This window comes from Rhineura floridana, chromosome 4 (genome assembly GCF_030035675.1).
Source record: "Rhineura floridana isolate rRhiFlo1 chromosome 4, rRhiFlo1.hap2, whole genome shotgun sequence".
Taxonomy (NCBI): domain Eukaryota; kingdom Metazoa; phylum Chordata; class Lepidosauria; order Squamata; family Rhineuridae; genus Rhineura; species Rhineura floridana.
Genome location: NC_084483.1, coordinates 174,360,533 through 174,378,934, shown reverse-complemented (window position 1 = coordinate 174,378,934; position 18,402 = coordinate 174,360,533). Strand labels below are relative to the sequence as shown.

The following is an 18,402-nucleotide window of genomic DNA, read 5'->3' as shown; positions in this document are numbered from 1 at the left end:
TTTTCTTTATGCAAAAAATATCACCAAGTGTTACTGCATACAATGCCTTTGCTATTTACTTTAGACATGCTTGAATTCTCAGCTTTGCACCTGTTTTGAAAACAGTGAATCAGAACTATGACCGGGAAAACTGATGATTTAAGCCAAAATTTGAATATAAAATCAGAGAACTGGTCTTGGTGAGTTAGGTGTGTACTAAAGATATGTTTTATACACAAATATGCACTTTACAAAGGAGACAAAAGAAATGCACATATTCAGTATGCAAGACCTACTCTGTTAATACAAGTTTTAGAAAAAGAATTTCAAGAGCAGAATTAAGAATGTTCATAGGGCGATACTGAATGTTAGTCATACTCAAGAACATGACTACCTAACATTTGGGTATCAATTATAGCCTTTTGCCCATTGACCTTTCCTTGCAACTGATCAAGAAAATGTTTAAAGAAATAGGGTTGAATCCAACTAAGTTATACTCATAGAAGACTCACATAAAATCAACGGATATGACTAACAAATCCATTTATTTCAACGAGCCTACTCGAAGTGTGACTTAGATTCAAACCACAATAATTAATGTTGTTAAGGAAGCAAACAACTTTTTTTTGCATTTTCAGAAACAATGTATTTTCAATAAATTCCAATTAGTAAAAAAAGAAAATAGTATCTGCTAATAGCACTGATTTTGGTACTTCATAAATAAGCCTTGCCAATGTAGTCTTGGTATATAAATACATATATTGTTCCTGAAATGGTGGGAAGTTCAGGGTAGTCTTTAAGGGGGCAGGGGGGAGTAAGAGAGGAGTAAGAGAAAGACCAGAGACGTACAGTAGCTCTATAGTAATTTGTGTATTTATTAATGTACACATTGACCAAGCATTTGGTAGCAAAGCAAGCATGCAGAGGCAGGCAATGCCAGTCCCAAAACAATGCACATCCAGTAGCCCCAAATTCAAAATTGCTTCATTACAGCTCTCCTTGAACATATGCTGCCAGATTCAGCACAAACCAATCTGTTTCAGCTTGTACCACTCTGCTCTGCAGATAGATGCAACTCAAAGTACATTCCAGTCTGGTTTTAGAAAAACAAAATGCCTACTGAGCATGATGAATTGTATGGATAAATTTTTAGAAGACACCTAAAAGTTGCAATCTGCTAACTTTTTGTGAGAACAGCAATATAGATCTATAGGCAGAAAAACAGCATAGCTTGAAATTAATTTGTGAGGATTCTAGATTTATAGTGTGATTTAATTAATTTTAATCTACTACATAGATTAGTAATCTTAAACTGGTATCCCTGAGCTACAAATGAAGGGTCAATGTAATTAAAGACGGCGGTACTTAAAAGATAAAAATGTTAATGCCAGACTGCAATATGCATTGTGGACACAGTTTAAAGATAGCACTCCAAATGCAAGCTATTCTCCAACGTTCACAATGAACCTGTACAAATAAGCTATACACTGAAGTCATACTGACACCACAAATGCAAACTGTTGTTGTGATCCACACAGCTCTTTTATGCACTCCAAAATGCTTCGGTATTTGCAGCAGGACTTTTTGACTTTCTTCTTTGAAGCCAGAGCTACAGCTGCTGCATGCAAAACTGCTTCTACAACCACATGGCATGGAGTCTTCTGCTTGGGTTGTAACTGAGCTGTGCTAGGGAATACTTCCCTGCCTGTACTCCTCAGAGTCTTGACCATTCAGAAGTTGAAATCTTTGTGAACAACTCAAGGCCTCATTGTTGATCAGTTTGCTATCAGTTGATCAGCAAAGGTACAGCAGCCTCAGGTTTCAAAGAACAATGCTCAAATTTAATAAGAAATGGTTTGACGAAGTATTTAGATTATACAAGAAGCCCCAACAACAAAACTCCGTAACTATGAGATCTGTTTGGTTGTATGGATTCCAGAGGACATCACTATTGATGCTTTTGCAAGCAGTTTTCTGTTTATGTGGACAAATTCAAACAGGAAAAAGAGGCTACACAGCAGTCCCACACACAAAAAAGCTTTCATGTATCAAGATTCGGTTTTCTTTTTTGAAGTGGGTAGTGTTTCTGTGGGGAATATGATCGTCTCTTTATTTTCAGTAGAAGAGAATTACTGGTAGTAATTTCTGGGGGTGTAATTTCCACTCGTGACACAAGATTTTTCACTTCAATTTTATTCTCCTTTTTCACCTCTGAGCCAGAAGAGATTTCTTGATGGAGTTTGCACAATTCCAACGCTGGTTGCATAGACAGTGTTTTTGAGAAACCTTCTGCTTTTTCTACAAGGGATGATAGAGCCTGGGATGGGTGGGAAGAAAAACAGAACAGATTTTAAGTTATTAGAAAATGAGCAATGATGAATTGTGGTATAGCAAATTCATAAACTGCCTTGATGGAATCTCAGCAAGAGTCAGATTCCAATATTAACTCCCATAACATGAATGTCAAAACCTTCATTGGTAACGGTTCACAATTCCAAAGCTTTTAAAAGGCTCAGCAAAATGATATGTCGCATCTTCTAGAGATGAAATACTACATAGTTGAAAAAAAAATTGCCTATTTCCATATTTACACAGTGATTTTAATATTGTATCTTAATGCCATCACTGCACTACACCATGTTCAAACAACAAGAGTATAAGGTTCAAAGAGTTGCATCCAATGTTCGCTCTACTCAAAGTAGACCATTAACAATAATGCCCACTAACTTAGGCTCATTAATTTCTATGGGTCTACTCTTAGCAAAACTTAGTTGGACATAATCCAAAACAGTTTCTTGGATGTCCTGTACATTTCATTTCAGCTACATTCTATTTCAGCTAATGTTCAGCAGCAAAGAACTAAGCCAGGGTGTTAATTTAGTTTCTATTTGTTATCCAATGTGTTAGCCATAGTAAATGTCCAATACACAGGGGCATACATCTTTTATTTTTTAACATTTGGAACACTGATGCCAACAGCACATTGTTATGTTTTAATTTATCACATGTGAAGATAGAAAACTTCTATCCGAATGATAGAAGGGGACACACAGAAGGACATGTTACCTTGCGAATGAGCTTCTACTCACTCATAAACCTACCTGGCCAGCAGTGAACATTGGGTACAGTATATCCCAGGAGTTAAGACACCTTCAGTGTCTAGCTGAAATACTAAATATGGCAGGTGGGTGTGACGCCCTTCCCTGGCTCTCCCTGTCAGGTTCCTACCTGCTCGTGGTTACTGCCTGTCTCTAGGCACCACCAGGGACTCCACCAGTCCGGACTGTCCTTTTATATGGTTTCTCTCCCCGCTCTAGCACAGATCTCAACAGATCCCCCTGCAAGGCAGCACCACCAGTCACGTCCTATAACCAGTAGTCCCAGAGACTCTGCCTGAGTCTATCTGGTTACCTCTGTGACTGAGTGCTAAAGCTGTCCCAATCCCTTTGATTTACTCAGACTGCTTGTGGTGTTATTCTCTTCACCGCTGCCACCATTTGTCACTCTTCAGCCTTGGTTATTTACCTCACCCTCCCTTCTGGTCTGTGAAACCCCAGCCAAGGATCAGGCCTTTGGTAAACCAAATAAGTATTTTATTATATAACAGAGATAACAAGATTTCTTTAAAAGGCACTTAAGCATATGGTTACATCTATTCCTGAGGTACTGGTCTTAGTATTAATCCGAACTCCACCCTCTCCTCACATCCACCAACTCTCCACACAATCTCCTCTCAAAACCCACCAAAACAACCCTCTCAAGTCCACCAACGTCCACCTCACATCCACACACATCCACACCACATCCACCCAGATTTACCTGTCATTCTTCCTTTTTATACTGTCAGCCGTTTTAAACACTCAGCCAATCATCCAGCATTCTACTGCCCATTCACTCCCCCTCCTCTTTCACTCCACTTACCATGTATCTTCTAAACAAACAGCACTTACCCTATTTATACTAATACAGGATCATCACAGTGGGTCCTGAGGAATAGGCCCATTTAGTATGACCACAGGGGAAATAAAGGAAAAAAGGTTGCCTCCCGGAAGCTCAGAGAATTTTGAAGTCTTGTAAGCCTAAATGTCTGTGCCTTTCTAAGCACAACTGCAGATTTTTAAAATATAAAATAGTTAAAGAGCTCAGCCTACAGTAGGGTCCCACTTTTTGGTGTTCCGCTAATACAGCAGCTTTCAATTAGAGTAAGGCCCCACTCATACGGCGCTTGTTCCGCTTTTACAGCATTTTTCGGGTGTCGGGCGCCATTTTATTGACAGAGTTCCGCATTTCAGCGGGTTTTGCTTTTAGCTGGGGGTCTGGAACGTAACCCGCCGTATGAGTGGGGCCCTATTGTATTCATTTCCTAGGTTTCTGCTTCAGAAGATGTCCTATGGCAGTGTCTCAAACTAAGTTTAAAAGCTTTCAACTGATGACAGAGCTGTAGTTTCCTCTTATAGATCTTACTTTAAATGACTCTCCAATGTTTTTGGATGCAGTTTTTGTTGAAAGCTTCAAGTCGGCCATACGAGAATCTGAAAAGAAACAAAATCATTACATGTACTTTTTAATAGTAACAGAAAATTCATTTGCCCACCACAAAGTTAAAAAAAAAAAGAGAGGGATCATAGGAGAACTATTGCAGATATTCTCTACTATTTCATTAAGTTAAATAATTTTAAAATATTTTATTTTACTGTGAAAACATCCAAAGTTTCTAGTATGAAGGAACGTTTCATACAGTTTTTGGTAGTGATCTTCCTGAATTAGGCAGATTATCCAACAATTTAAGAAGAAAACTTTCCATGATAAAGGAGCATATAAATCTTCCCTATTATTTCTTTCTTACATTTAACTCCACCTTTCTTTCATCACAGAACCCAAGGCAGCATACGTGTGGTTTCCAGGCAGTCTCCCATCCAGGCACTAACCAGACCCAGACCTATTTAGCTTCAGCAAGATGGTGGCCTGACGTGCCTTCAGATCACAGCCTGAGACTATGAATAGTATTCTATATTTTATTTTATAACCCAATGACTGTTTAGCTTTTGGAAGAGATGTTATATGGAACAACATTTCAAGTCAGAAACAACTCTAGTCACATCTGAACAAGTACAGTAGGGCCCTGCTTTCCGGCGCTTCGCATTCCGGCGTTCCGCTAATGCGGCGGCTTTCAATTAGGGGAAATTCCCCATTTTAAAGCAGTTTTTGCACTTTTGCAGCATTTTCGCACGACGCGCCCCATTATACTCAATGGGTTCTGCTTTACAGCGATTTCTGCTTTACGGAACTTACCGTATAAGCAGGGCCCGCCTGTACAGAATGCACCCTCTGAAACTGAACAAACTCTCCTCCCACACCAGATAGGCAAAGAGCGAATGTGATACCATGGTTACAGTGTTGGACTAAACCAAGCAGGCTTGGGTTCAACACCCTGTTCAGTCATGAAGCTCACTGTGTGTCCTTGCGTCACTTACAACAACTCACAGGGTTGCTGTGAGGATATAATGGACAGTTAAGAGAGCCTGGGCTCCTTGGAGAAAGAGCTGGCTTAGTTGACCAGATAGACAAGCATTAGAGACTTCCTGCCCCCCAACTCTTCAAGGTCACAAATGCCTAACATAATGGCATGTTGACAGGTGGCTTAATTCAAGCTCTTATGGGTTAGTAGCTTATATGGGTTTACAAGACGAAGCAAAGTAACAAGATTTCCCCCCTTTTTTTTGGTTATCACTACTTCCAATTTTTCTTGCTATTTATTCTCTTTAAACCCCCTTTAGGATGCACACCTTAACGTGGTGAGGGGGTTTGAGAGTGTTGAAGAAGCTGAGAGCAATGTCATCAGAAGTCTAGACCAAGAGGCTAGACTCCTAGCAGGGGCACCCAAGGCGGAATAGTCAAAGCTGAGACATCAGACTAAGATGCATCTAAACTCAGAGGAAGACAGTGGTAAACCACCTCTGAATACCATTACCACAAAAACCCTATGAGCAGAGTATCCAAAATGCAACACGAGATAGTGCTGGAAGATGAGACCCCCAGGTCAGAAAGCACTCACCGAGCTACTGGGGAAGAACAAAGGACAAGTACGAGTAGCGCTGTGACTAATGACGCAGCTGGGTCAGAGCCAAAAGGAAGCCCAGAGGCTGATGCACACAGATGTGAAAGGAGAGTCCGGAGTTGTACGACGCACACAATAGGAACATGGAATGTGAGAAGCATGAACCAGGGAAAGTTAGAAATTGTCAAGCAAGAAATGGAACGTATCAACATTACAATACTTGGCATGAGTGAATTAAAATGGATGGGAATGGGACATTTTCAATCAGGCAACTACAAAATATTTTATGCAGGAAATGAGAATTTAAAAAGAAATGGGGTTGCTTTAATAGTGAGAAGTTTTGTAGCAAAAGCAATTAGGAGCTACAACACACGGTCTAAGCGAGTGATATCAATGAGATTAAACGGGAAACTTATTAACATAATCATCATCCAAGTCTATGCTCCAACAGCAAATGAGGAAGAGGAATTGGAGAGATTTTACGCAGAAATTGATCACACACCAAACCAAAATGTGCTGATAATCATGGGGTCTGGAATGCAAAAGTAGGGAACAGAGAAGAACTAGGAATTGTGCGGAAATGGGGCTTAGGAGACAGAAATGAGGCAGAAGAAAGACATTGAATTCTATGAAGCCAATAGTTTGTTTCTTGCAAACATATTTTTTGAGCAACCGAAAAGACGACTGTACATGTGGACATCACCAAGGGTCAATATAGGAATCAAATTGATTATATAATTGGTAACAGAAGATGGAGAAGTTCTATACGTTCTGCGAAAACAAGACCAGGAGCTGACTGCGGTACAGATCATGAACTGGTCATATTGACAATCAGAGTAAAGCTAAAGAAGAACAACAAAGCAATCATAATGCCAAAATACAATTTAAACAACATCCCAGAAGAATATAAAGATCAAATAAGGAACAGATTTGAGGCTTTAAACTTAGTTGACAGAAGAACTATGGAGAGAAGTCAGAGACGTTATCAGGGAAGAATGCAAAAAGACAATACCTCTAGCTAAAAAGAGAGAAAGACCCCAATGGATGACTGAAGAAACTCTTCAAATGGTTAAAGAGAGAAGGAAAGCAAAAGCAAAAGGAGATAGAAACACAGTCAGAACCCTTAATACAACAATACAGCAACTAGTACAGCCTTTCCCAACTAGTGGGCCACCAGATGTTATTGCACCATGTGATGTTCCTATATTAATGTATATATGGTAAGTGCTGGTTGTTTAGAGTATACATGGTAAGTAGTGAAAGAGGAGGGGGAGTGAATGGGCAATAGAATGCTTGATGATTGGCTGAATGTTTAAAATGGCTGACAGTATAAATGAAAGGATGACAGGTAAATCTGGGTGAATGTGAGGTGGTGAATTGTGGAATGGGGGGGAGAAGAGAAAGAGTGGATTGCTTGGTGGGGTTTAGAGAGTTGTTTACCAGGAGGGAGGTGGAGTTCGGATTAGTATTGAGTAAAACCATATGCTTATGTGCTTTAAGAAGAAATCTTGTTAATCTTGTTAGCTTTGTTATCTGAAATAAATACTTAATTTGGTTTACCAAAGGCCTGATCCTTGGCTGGGGTTTCACAGACCAGAAGGGAGGGTAAGGTAATGACCAAGGCTGAAGGGGAACTGTAACAAATGGTGGCAGCGGTGAAGAGAATAACAATACCAGTATTCAGAGTCTCTGGGAATACTAGTATTGGGATGTTACTGGTGGTTGCCTAGCAGGGGGATCTGTTGAGATCTGTGCTAGAGCGGGGAGAGAAATCATAAGAGAGAGTGGTCCGGACTGGTGGAGTCCCTGGTGGTGCCTAGAGACAGGCAGTAACCACGAGCAGGTAGGAACCTGACAGGGAGAGCCAGGGAAGGACGCCTCACACACCACAACTCCCATCAGCCTCAGCCAGCATTGGCAATGGTCAGGAAGGATGGGAATTGTGGTCCAACAACATCTGGTGGTCCACTAGTTGGAAACGCTGGACTAGTATGTAGGGACAAAGAGAACTATTACAATAGTTATTGTCTAGAAATAGAAGAGGACAACAAAAAGGGAAGAACAAGAGCCCTATTCCAAAAGATTAGAGAAATGAAAGGGAAATTTAAACCAAGAGTAGGGATGTTGAATAATCAACAGGGGAACACACTGACTGACCGAGATGAAATAAAAGGAAGATGGAAGCAATACACTGAAGAACTCTATAAAAGAGATGCCAGGGTGACAGATTCATTCATGGAGGAACCGTATGATGAAGAACCAGAAATGTTAGAATGTCAGGTGAAAGCTGCTCTTAAAATACTTAGAAGAAACATGGGGCTTCAGATGTGCATTGGTAAATTATATTTCTGATTATATTAAAAAAGATGGAGAAATTCATTGCATATAGTTTAAATGAGCATACAGACTTGCTATGTAAATAATGAGGAACTAACTGCACATTACTTGGAAGAAACAAATCACTAGGAACAGATGGCATACCAATAGAGTTTCTACAAGCTACTGAGACTGAATCTGTCCAAATTTTGACAAAAAAATTGTCAAGAAATATGGAAAACTAAACAATGGTCCACAGACTGGAAGTGTTCAATATATATCCCAATTCCAAAGAAAGGGGATCCCACGGAATGCAGTAATTATCGAACTATTGCCTTAATATTCCATGCAAGTAAAGTAATGCTCAAGATTCTACAACAAGGGCTCTTACTGTATATGGAGCGAGAAGTGCCAAATGTCCAAGCTGGATTTAGAAAGGGAAGAGGCACCAGAGATCATATCACAAACATACATTGGATAATGGAACAGACCAAGGAATTTCAGAAGAAAATCACCCTGTGCTTTATAGATTACAGAAAAGCCTTTGACTGTGTAGACCATGAAAAACTATGGAATGCTTTAAAAGAAATGGGGGTGCTACAGCATCTGATTGTCCTGATGTGCAGCCTGTACTCTGGACAAGAGGCTACTGTAAGGACAGAATAGGGAGAAACCAGTTGGTTCTCGATCGGAAAGGGTGTGAGATGGGCGTATTTTATCACCCTATTTGTTTAATCTATACCCAGAACATATCATACAGAAAGCGGGATTGGACCAAGATGAAGGAGGTGTGAATACTGGAGGAAGAAATATCAATGATTTAAGGTATGCAGATGATACCATACTACTAGCAGAAACCAGAAATGATTTGAAATGAATGCTGATGAAAGTTAAAGAGGAAAGCACAAAAGCAGGACTACAGCTGAACATTAAAAAGACTAAAGTAATGACAACAGAAGATTTATGTAATTTTAAAGTTGACAATGAGGACATTGAATTTGTCAAGGATTATCAACACCTTGGCACAGTCATTAACCAAAATGGAGACCATAGTCAAGAAATCAGTAGGAGGCAAGGACTGGGGAGGGCAGCTATGAGAGAACTAGAAAAGGTCCTCAAATGCAAAGATATATCACTGAACACTAAATTCAGACCATGGTATTCCCATCTCTATGTATGGATGTGAAAGCTGGACAGTGAAAAAAGTGGATAAGAGAAAAATCAACTCATTTGAAATGTGGTGTTGGAGGAGAGTTTTGCGCATACCAAGTACTGCAAATAAATAAATAAAGAATTGGGTGTTAGAACAAATTAAACCAGAACTGTCACTAGAAGTTAAAATGATGAAACTAAGGTTAACCTACTTTGGACACATATGAGAAGACATGATTCACTAGAAAAGACAATAATGTTGGGAAAAACAGAAGGAAATAGAAAAAGAGGAAAGCCAAACAAGAGATGGATTGATTCCACAAAGGAAGCCACAGACCTGAACTTACAAGATCTGAACAGGGTGGTTTATGAAAGATGCTCTTGGAGGTCACTGATTCCTAGGGTTGCCATAAGTTGCAGTCAACTTGAAGGCACATAACAACATTCTCTTTAAAACATTCCACCTAAGATTTTTCTGACTCAAGCCTGTGATATTAGACTGTTATTAACAGGTACATATACCTTTTATCTTATAAATCTAGGTCACTTCCTATCTGAAATCATATAATAGATTCTTTGCCATATACCCAAAGCTGCTTAATTCAACCATGGTATAATCTTTTTATTCATCTATTTGAAGTAAAGGATTTAAGATTGAAAAAGGATGTAAATTTCTATCTGCTATGCAGCAGAACTGTAAAGACTTTTGCAATTATGATGCTGATTATAATTACTGGAGTTCATAACAGACACAAAGGACCTTAACTCAAAACTTTGCCCATGTATAAGATCGAAGAGTGCATAAGAGAATCTGTGCCCCAGACAGCATACAATCTAAGTCTTGTTTCAGATTCCCCGAGTAAACTGCCTTGCTGCTACTACTGTGTGGGTTAAGTGAATGTAGGAGCCAGGGTGTCCATGCTAACAACATTCTTCCAAAAGTCCCATTCACATGACTTTACTCAGAACAGAGAACTCATACAAGCAGGCCCTGGGGACCATGCACTTTGGTGGTTTTTAAAGATATGAACCAGCACTAAGAGTTGCCTCCCAGAGTATGTATTTCCATTTTACAATGCAAGTCAGATTGCCTCATTCATGCTACACTTGTATTCAAGAGTCAATTAACACTTTATGTGAAAAGAGTGTTTAGATCAGGAAGTGTTATAAAGTATGAAACACAGGTGCAGTTATGTAAACTCACTGAGTTGTGGAGAGCATGTGACGGGGAACTTTAACCTGCAACCTTTTCCTCAGCACATGTCCTCCACGTGTTTATAAACACGCACCTCTACTTCACACTTTAATTTGTTACTGCTTCAAAGACACTTGCTCCACAAAATGTGAATCAGCTCTGACTCATGAATATATATCCTTTCCCAACTCACAGAATAACTTGGAAGAACAGCTCTGTGAGCACATATGAAGCAAATAGCCCTGGGTGAGGCATACTGAACCAACAGAGATCATGGCAAAGATATAAAGGGTAAACATCACAACACAACCCCTGAAGTATGATCTACAGCCTGTGTGCCTCCTGGTTCTTAGATAACAGTTACTCTGTTCAACAGAAATCAAAACTATTGTCATAACTGCAACTGCTTTTTTTCAAATACGCTCAGCTGAACGTTGTGGATTTAAATTCTTGGGTCAAATCTTGCCCCTTCAACAAGGTTGGACCTTTTTGATTGAATCTGTGGACAGGTTATGGGGGAAAAATATTTTCCCACCCCCTCATTTGGTTCCTTCTTGCTAGTTGGGGAACTGCACAGCAGTCAAGTGACCTCAGCAAAAGCATGAAAGAAGTTTCAGCCCAGCCCTAGTTCTCAATCTTTTCAATTACAAGTACATTCTTTCCTGTCAACAGAAACTTAGCATGTGAAAAAAAAGTTACACGAAACAAAGAAGTGGAAATCCCACCCATTGCAAAACAAGAACTTTCTCTGTTGGGTCAAACTCAAGGAGAATAAGAAATTATAAGAAGGGTGGTGACTAAGTTAAAAGCATTTTTTAAAATGCTGATATTATAATGAAAAGAAAATGAAATTAACTAGAAATGACTCCCTGTGTGCTTTCCCATACATTAAAATTGCAAACACACAAAGAATTGACACTAAGGCAACTTTTCACCCAGGGAAACACACCAAGGAGTAAAGAAACTTATTCAGAGGGTCTGCTATGTGAACCAGCATGAGAGAAGACAAAACCCTTGGGAACTTCTAGGTGGCTCACCAGAATTTCATACAAGACACTCTGTATCTTGGAACTGAAGCCATCCTAAGTAGCTCAAGCTTGTCACTCAAGAGTACAACCTATTTCCAAAAAGGAGCCTTGATAGGAGGGTGCAAAGTTGTAACATCTTGGCCACATAGAGGACACATGAACCAGAATTCCCCACGAGGTCTGAGGAAGCAAACAGCAGCAGTTGCTGAAGAAGTTTTACAGACTGGTTCAATGAGCTAGAGTGCCCCAGGCCAGCTCACACCTTCTGACAAGCCTCTGTGAACTAATCAGGCCTGAGAGCCAGGATGGCATAGTTTTTCTGTATCCCAGCTGTGATCTGTGAAAATACAGTCCTGCCTGTGACCTTCATGCCTTAGCTGTCTGAACTGCCTCCCAGAACACCTGCATGATGCTAATGCTTTTACTGCCTTTAAACCCTTCCCTCAAATCCATCATTTCCATGAAATGCAGTCCCTTCCTCCCACTGATCCTATTTTACCCAAGCCTTAGTAGGTGTAACTGAAATATATAGTTAATCTTTCATCCATTTACTAAATACCTCTATCTTTATTCTCTGTCTCCCCACTTCCCACCTAATCCTCTCCTGTACTTTTTAGAGCACCACACACATTATGGGTACTATATAAATAATACATAAACTCCAGCTCAGCCATGACCCTCTCGAGTAAACCCAGGCAAATTCTTCACCTACTCTGCCTCAGTTTTCAATCTAGGAAGTGGGATCAGTAATAACAGGGGCTGCAGCAAGATACAGCAGGGGTGGGCAGACTGCAGGTTTGCGAGATCTACTTGGATTTTTTCTTTTACCAAAACCCCATGATCCACCAACTGGAGCTGGTCCAAAATTAAAGAATTCAGATCCTAGGAATTTGTTGTGAGTAACACAACAATGAAGTTCACAGCTCTTCCTCCCCTCAGGGTTACCTCAAGCTTTTTTTCATTTCAGCAATATAATTAGGGTTGTGGCACTGTGTGTGAGTGCTCATTTTGTTGCTGCTATTGTTAAACAACGGAGAGCCAGAAATTCTTGCTTATCTAACGCAGATCACCCCAACTCTTTCAGTAGATCCAGAGCTACCTTCCGTCCACCAGAGCTAGAGACTGCAGACCACTGATATTATAAGCAACTGTGCATGAGCTTCTCAGAGGCATTTAACTGGCCTCTTTTGAATACAGAGGACTGGACTGTCTGAAATGATCTAGCCCAGCAGTTTCTACATGTTATAATAGGCTGGGAAGACAGTTACATGATAGCATATAAAAGGTACTTGATATTTAGTAGCAGAGTTATTTTCATGTTTTCCAAAACACAGGGAAATGAAAAAAGGAAATGAAAGGTAGTGAGTAATCTAAATATCTTTGGTTTCTGGCCACCAGAGTTACTGAACAGGGATGCATGAACATGCTAAAACACAATGCATATACACACATTCAACATAGTGCCTAAATCTGTATGATATTTTTGTTAGTAATTTGTATTTTTGCTCAGTTTATAAACAAAGTTAAGAAGCACTAACTGCTGGGCATTGACTGTGAGATGCTAAAAAAATACATTTGTTTCAAAATATATTTACAGCTCTTTCCATTTAAAGGTTATTTACAATTCTTACAACATTCGTCCTTGCAACAGCTTGTGAGTTATATAATTATTCACTAATAAGCAAAAAAAAAACCCTTGTGGTTGAAGAACGTACCTATAGACAACAGATATTTCTATCAAACTTTAAAAAGCAGGGAAATTGGGCAGCTATAGTGAATGTACCAGAGGAACAGGAGGCCTCTTCTCCGAGATATTGTACTGCCCTACTAATTTGTCAAAATGCAAGCACCATTTGAGTTGGTCTTTCACAGTCCAATCCACTTCCTGTGGAACTTGGAAGAATTTGGTAATGTGCCTCTGAGCATATGGTGAGTGATGGCAACACCTGCAATCAGCCCAAATAACAGAAACAAGACAAGTACTATGCTGGTCTTGTTTTAGCAGGGAGGAAGCAACAATATTAAGACAGTTGATATAGTTCAGAAAGTCACTTTAAATATGTTTGAAATACTTTGCAATTTTAGTGAAGTTTCCTATAGTAAATCATTTTCTTTTGCTTCTGTTTCTGTGAATATGTGAAGTGAAGCAACACTTTGCAAAATTTACACTAAAAAAATTCAAAACCAATTGTGGAATAATGGCACTGACTATTCTGCAGAATTGTCTCCAGAGGACATGAGGAGTGTCTCAGTTTGCACAACATAAAACAGTGGGACATGAAATATATTCTAGCAAATTTCTAGATGCCCTCTGTGTTTTTAATTGACCATGTCTACCTTTCCTTAAGTGGAGTGGTTTAAGCATAGCAGGCTGAAAACATGCATCTTGGGCAGACCAAGTTTGGTTTTTCCAATAGCTAGAGTCATTGCTTAAGTAGCAACATATTGTAAACAATATTACAAGGAGGAGGAGGGTGGGTTTGATCATTTGCATTGCATTGAGTTCAGTGGGATTTACTCCTGTTCAATTGCACTTAGGATAGGTAAAGCTGACTATGAAAGGGAAGGAGTGAGGGCTGGAGTGGGCAGGGAAGGAGGAAGAAGGAAGGAGAGAGGGTAGGAGAGAGGGAGGGGAAAGGCAGGTCTGCTCATTTGCATGCTTACTGAGTTCAGTGGGATTTACTCCTGTGCAACCATGGTTAGGATAGGTAAAACTGACCAAGGGGAGGAGAGGAAAGGAGGAAGGGAGGGGAGAGAGGAGGGAAAGGGGAAGGAGGGGATTGGAAGGGGAGGGGCAAACAAAGGGGGAGGGAAGGGGCAAAAGGGAGGTGATGGGAGGGAGGAGGAGGAAAAGGCAGGTATGATCATTTGCATGCTTATTGAGTTCAATGAGTTTTACTCCCATGCAATCATGCTTAAGATAGGTAAAACTGACCATGGGGGAGGAGAAAGGGGATGGGGAGGGAGGGGAAAGGAAGGGATTGGAAGGGGATGGGAAGGGAGGGGCAAAGGAAGGGGGAGGGAAGGGACAAGAGGAAGAAGGAGGGCAGAGCAGGTTTGATCATTTGCGTGCTTTTTGAGTTCAATGGGATTTACTCCTGTGCAGTCATCCTTAGGATAGGTGAAACTGTCCTGGGGGAGGGGCAGGGAGGGGAGGAGGAGAGCTTGGGTGGGTGGGCACTTTCCACACCTTTCCAAAAGGAAAACATTGTGAAACTATCATTGTTTTTCAGCATTTCCCCCACCTTTTTATTCTACAGCAGGCACGTGTAGACTTCCACCCAAATTTAAACCAAAGCTGTCACTGGCCACACACAGTCCTTTACTTCACTTTAGACAGCGATGGCTTCTCCCAAAGAATCCTGGGAAGTGCAGTTAGTGAGGTGTGCTGAGAGTTGCTAGGAGATGCCCTCTTCCCCTCACAGAGCTTCAATCAGAGCAGCTAACTGTTAAACCACTCTGGCCACTGGAGCTCTGTCAGGGGAATAGCAGTTTCCTCTCATTAGCCTTCACAAACTACAATTCCCAGGATTCTTTGGGGGAAGCCAAGACTGTCTAAAGTGAAATAAATGTCTAGCCTAGGTGTGGTCCCCTCATTAGCTAAGCCAAGCAAGTGCGAGTCTGGCTTTTAGAACACTGACAGTTCGTCTTACTGAGCATGCCTGGGCTTATCATTCACTCCAATGCTAAATTTCTTAAATTAAGTAAAAATCAGCCAGGTATTTTTTTTAAAAAACTTTTAAACTGCAGAAGACAACCATCAGAGTATGGGAGGAGGGGGAGAGGGAGAGAGCGACTTGCCTCAAGTCATTCAGTTAGTCCATGACACTGCTGGCGTTTACAGACCACCTCTCAAAACACACTGGAACTCACTAGCTCAAATGCACCCAAAGCTAGATATGAGGAAAAATCCTTTGCTGCTCAAAGAGCAGCAGTCCCTTTCACGCGAGAAGAAATGTTGCCTGAACTCAAGCCAAACTTGACAGAAAAAGAACTTTACATCTGTCCAGCTTAACAGCGTGTTTAGCAAAGTGTTAATGACAATCACATGCCCAGGTGGCAAAATACACATTGCATCCTACGATCAGCTAGCCATGGGTAAGCTCAGTGGTAGCACACGTGCTTCACACGCACAAGGTCCCAGGTTCAGGCCCTACAATTTCCAGTTAAACAGATCAGGTAGCAGGTGATGGAAAAGACCTCTGTCCAAGGCCCTGGGGAATTGCTGTCAGTCAGAGCAGAGCAGGTGGACAAGGAGTCTGACTTGGCATAAGGCAGACTTCCATGCTTCCAACCAGTGTTCCTGTTGTGTGCCCCTCTTGAGGTGTTTTGAAACAAAACTCAAAGCAAAGCAAATTTCAGCTCTGAACAGGTATGTCATACTGCCTTTCTGTCCATCAAGTGTCCTGCTCCTCCTCCTCCTCCTCCTCTATTACCAAAAACTTCAAAACAAAAAGAAAACTTTCTGTCTGGCAACATATCATTACTTTATTACTGGGATGCATTTGGATTCACACCTGCCACTGCACAAAATCATATTATTTGGAGGGAGTGGCAGCAGAAAAGCAACCAAGCCTACAGTTCCGGGTGAACAAAGCATTTGTAAACATGGAATGTTATATTATTGGTATTAGACAAAAGTGAATGGATAGGACACACTTCTGGTAACAGAGTTTAAGACCAGGTTTGCCATGTCTTCTGCACAGTTCCGTTTCATTTCTCTGACTTTGGACAATGCTGGCTGTTTGTAGATAAAGTATTTATGATTTTTTTCAGCGGGTAGTTATAGAATAATTAGTCAGGAGATCTATTTTTTTAATTCCCAGGTTGTTCATGATATCAACAATGTCCTGAAGTATGGCAAATGGGCTAGGACAAAGGGGCAGAACAAAGTAGTGTGGTAATGTACTGAAACACTAGTCAGTTACCGCAGCATCTAAGGAGATTAATACAGTTACAACCACAAAGAAAGGGCATTTCAAACACTGAAATAAACCAAAATATTTAAATCAAACCAATCACTGCCCAAAAAGAATGAACAAGTCTTAGGGCACCTTAGTGATTAACATATTTATTATGGCATAAGCTTCATGGACTAGAGTCCATGTCATCAGATTCATAAAATGTTAACTGGCAGAAATATATACACAAGAGTGAAAAGAAAAAAATAATCTCTACAGCCACATATATTCACTATATGCCAGTCAACATAGGATAACATTTCCTGCATCTGATGTTGTGGCCTCCAGTCCATATAACTTATGGCACAAGGTGCCACGAGGCTGACTGTTTTTGCAGAAACAGACTAATATAGCTACCTGGAAAAGAATGAACAGATTAGAGTTTTCGAAGTTCAACTATTAAAAAAATGCAGCGATTTTTTCTTTTTTACAATGGCTGCATTTTCTAGCTAGCATTAAGCTATAATATCAAGCAATTACCTTGAGATGGTTCTACTTTCATCTCTTGAGGATTCACAAGAGGTTGATAGCAGCCCTGTATAAACAAAAATATATATTTGAAGTATCCATTACTAAGTATTTGACTTGCCTTGAGTTTTTATGATGTTTACAAAGGACAGCGTTGATAAGTGAGAACATCTGGTTCTTATGCACAGAGAATGGAGACTAGGGTTATGATAGGCAAGCAGCAGGAATATCCAGTAGCATCCGGCATTCTTGTTTCAATCCACAGAACTACCAAAAACAATCTATCTTGCTTATTTATCCAGGCTGCCTAAATTCTGCCATTATAATACACTTGAAATGCTCATTTGAAGAATTATTATTATTATACAGCCATGAGAGTGTATATATGCTATAGCCAGCATGGATTTTTTGCATTCCGCTGTGTTAAATTGAAAATACCCCCATGCTGTTCTGCTGCTTCCCATAAGCACATTTCAAAACAAAACCGTACAAAACCTATAGTCCTAAACTCAAACGCTTGCTTAAGGAGGAGCAAGACACTTGATGGACAGAGAGGCAGCATGACATACCTGTTCAGAGCTGAAATTTGCTTTGCTTTGAGTTTCATTTCAAAATGCCTCAAGAGGGCACAAAACAGGAACACGGGTTGGAAGCGTGGAAGTCTGCCTTATGCCATTATGCCAAGTCAGACTCCTTGTCCACCTGCTCTGCTCTGACTGACAGCAATTCCCCAGGGCCTTGGACAGAGGTCTTTCTATCACCTGCTACCTGATCTGTTTAACTGGAAATTGTAGGGCCTGGACAGATGTAAAGTTCTTTTTCTATCAAGTTTGGCTTGAGTTCAGGCAACATTTCTTCACACTTAAAAGGGAGTGCTGCACTTTGAGCAGCAAAGGATTTTTCCTCATATCTAGCTTTGGGTGCATTTGAGCTAGTGAGTTCCAGTGTGTTTTGAGAGGTGGTCTGTAAACGCCAGCAGTGTCATGGACTAACTGTGGAATAGTCTCCCCGAGGAGGTGTGTTTGGCGCCGACATTGTTATCCTTTCGGCACCAAGTTAAAACCTTCCTCTTTTCCGAGGCATACTAATTTAAGTTAACTTAATTTTAAAATCTGCTGTGATTGATTTTAGATTATTTTATTTTATATGTTCTGTTGTATTATATTGTGTGATTTTATTGTATTTCTTGTGTTCACCGCCCAGAGACCTATTGCTAGTCGGGCGGTATAAAAGTCTAATAAATAA

At 40.4% G+C, this 18,402-nt stretch overlaps 1 protein-coding gene across 1 annotated transcript in view; it reads right to left on the bottom strand.

Moving 5' to 3' along the window:
- Positions 1-829: 829 nt before the first annotated feature.
- The window catches only part of NSL1 (NSL1 component of MIS12 kinetochore complex), a 37,348-nt gene continuing 19,775 nt past the window's right edge, over positions 830-18,402 (bottom strand). The window contains exons 4-6 of the mRNA XM_061625258.1: positions 17,170-17,224; positions 4,444-4,511; positions 830-2,296 (exon numbers count right to left, since the gene is read on the bottom strand). Coding sequence (XP_061481242.1) covers positions 2,021-2,296; positions 4,444-4,511; positions 17,170-17,224 — 399 coding nt within the window. The 3' untranslated portion in view covers positions 830-2,020. The remainder of the gene's footprint in view (positions 2,297-4,443; positions 4,512-17,169; positions 17,225-18,402) is intronic.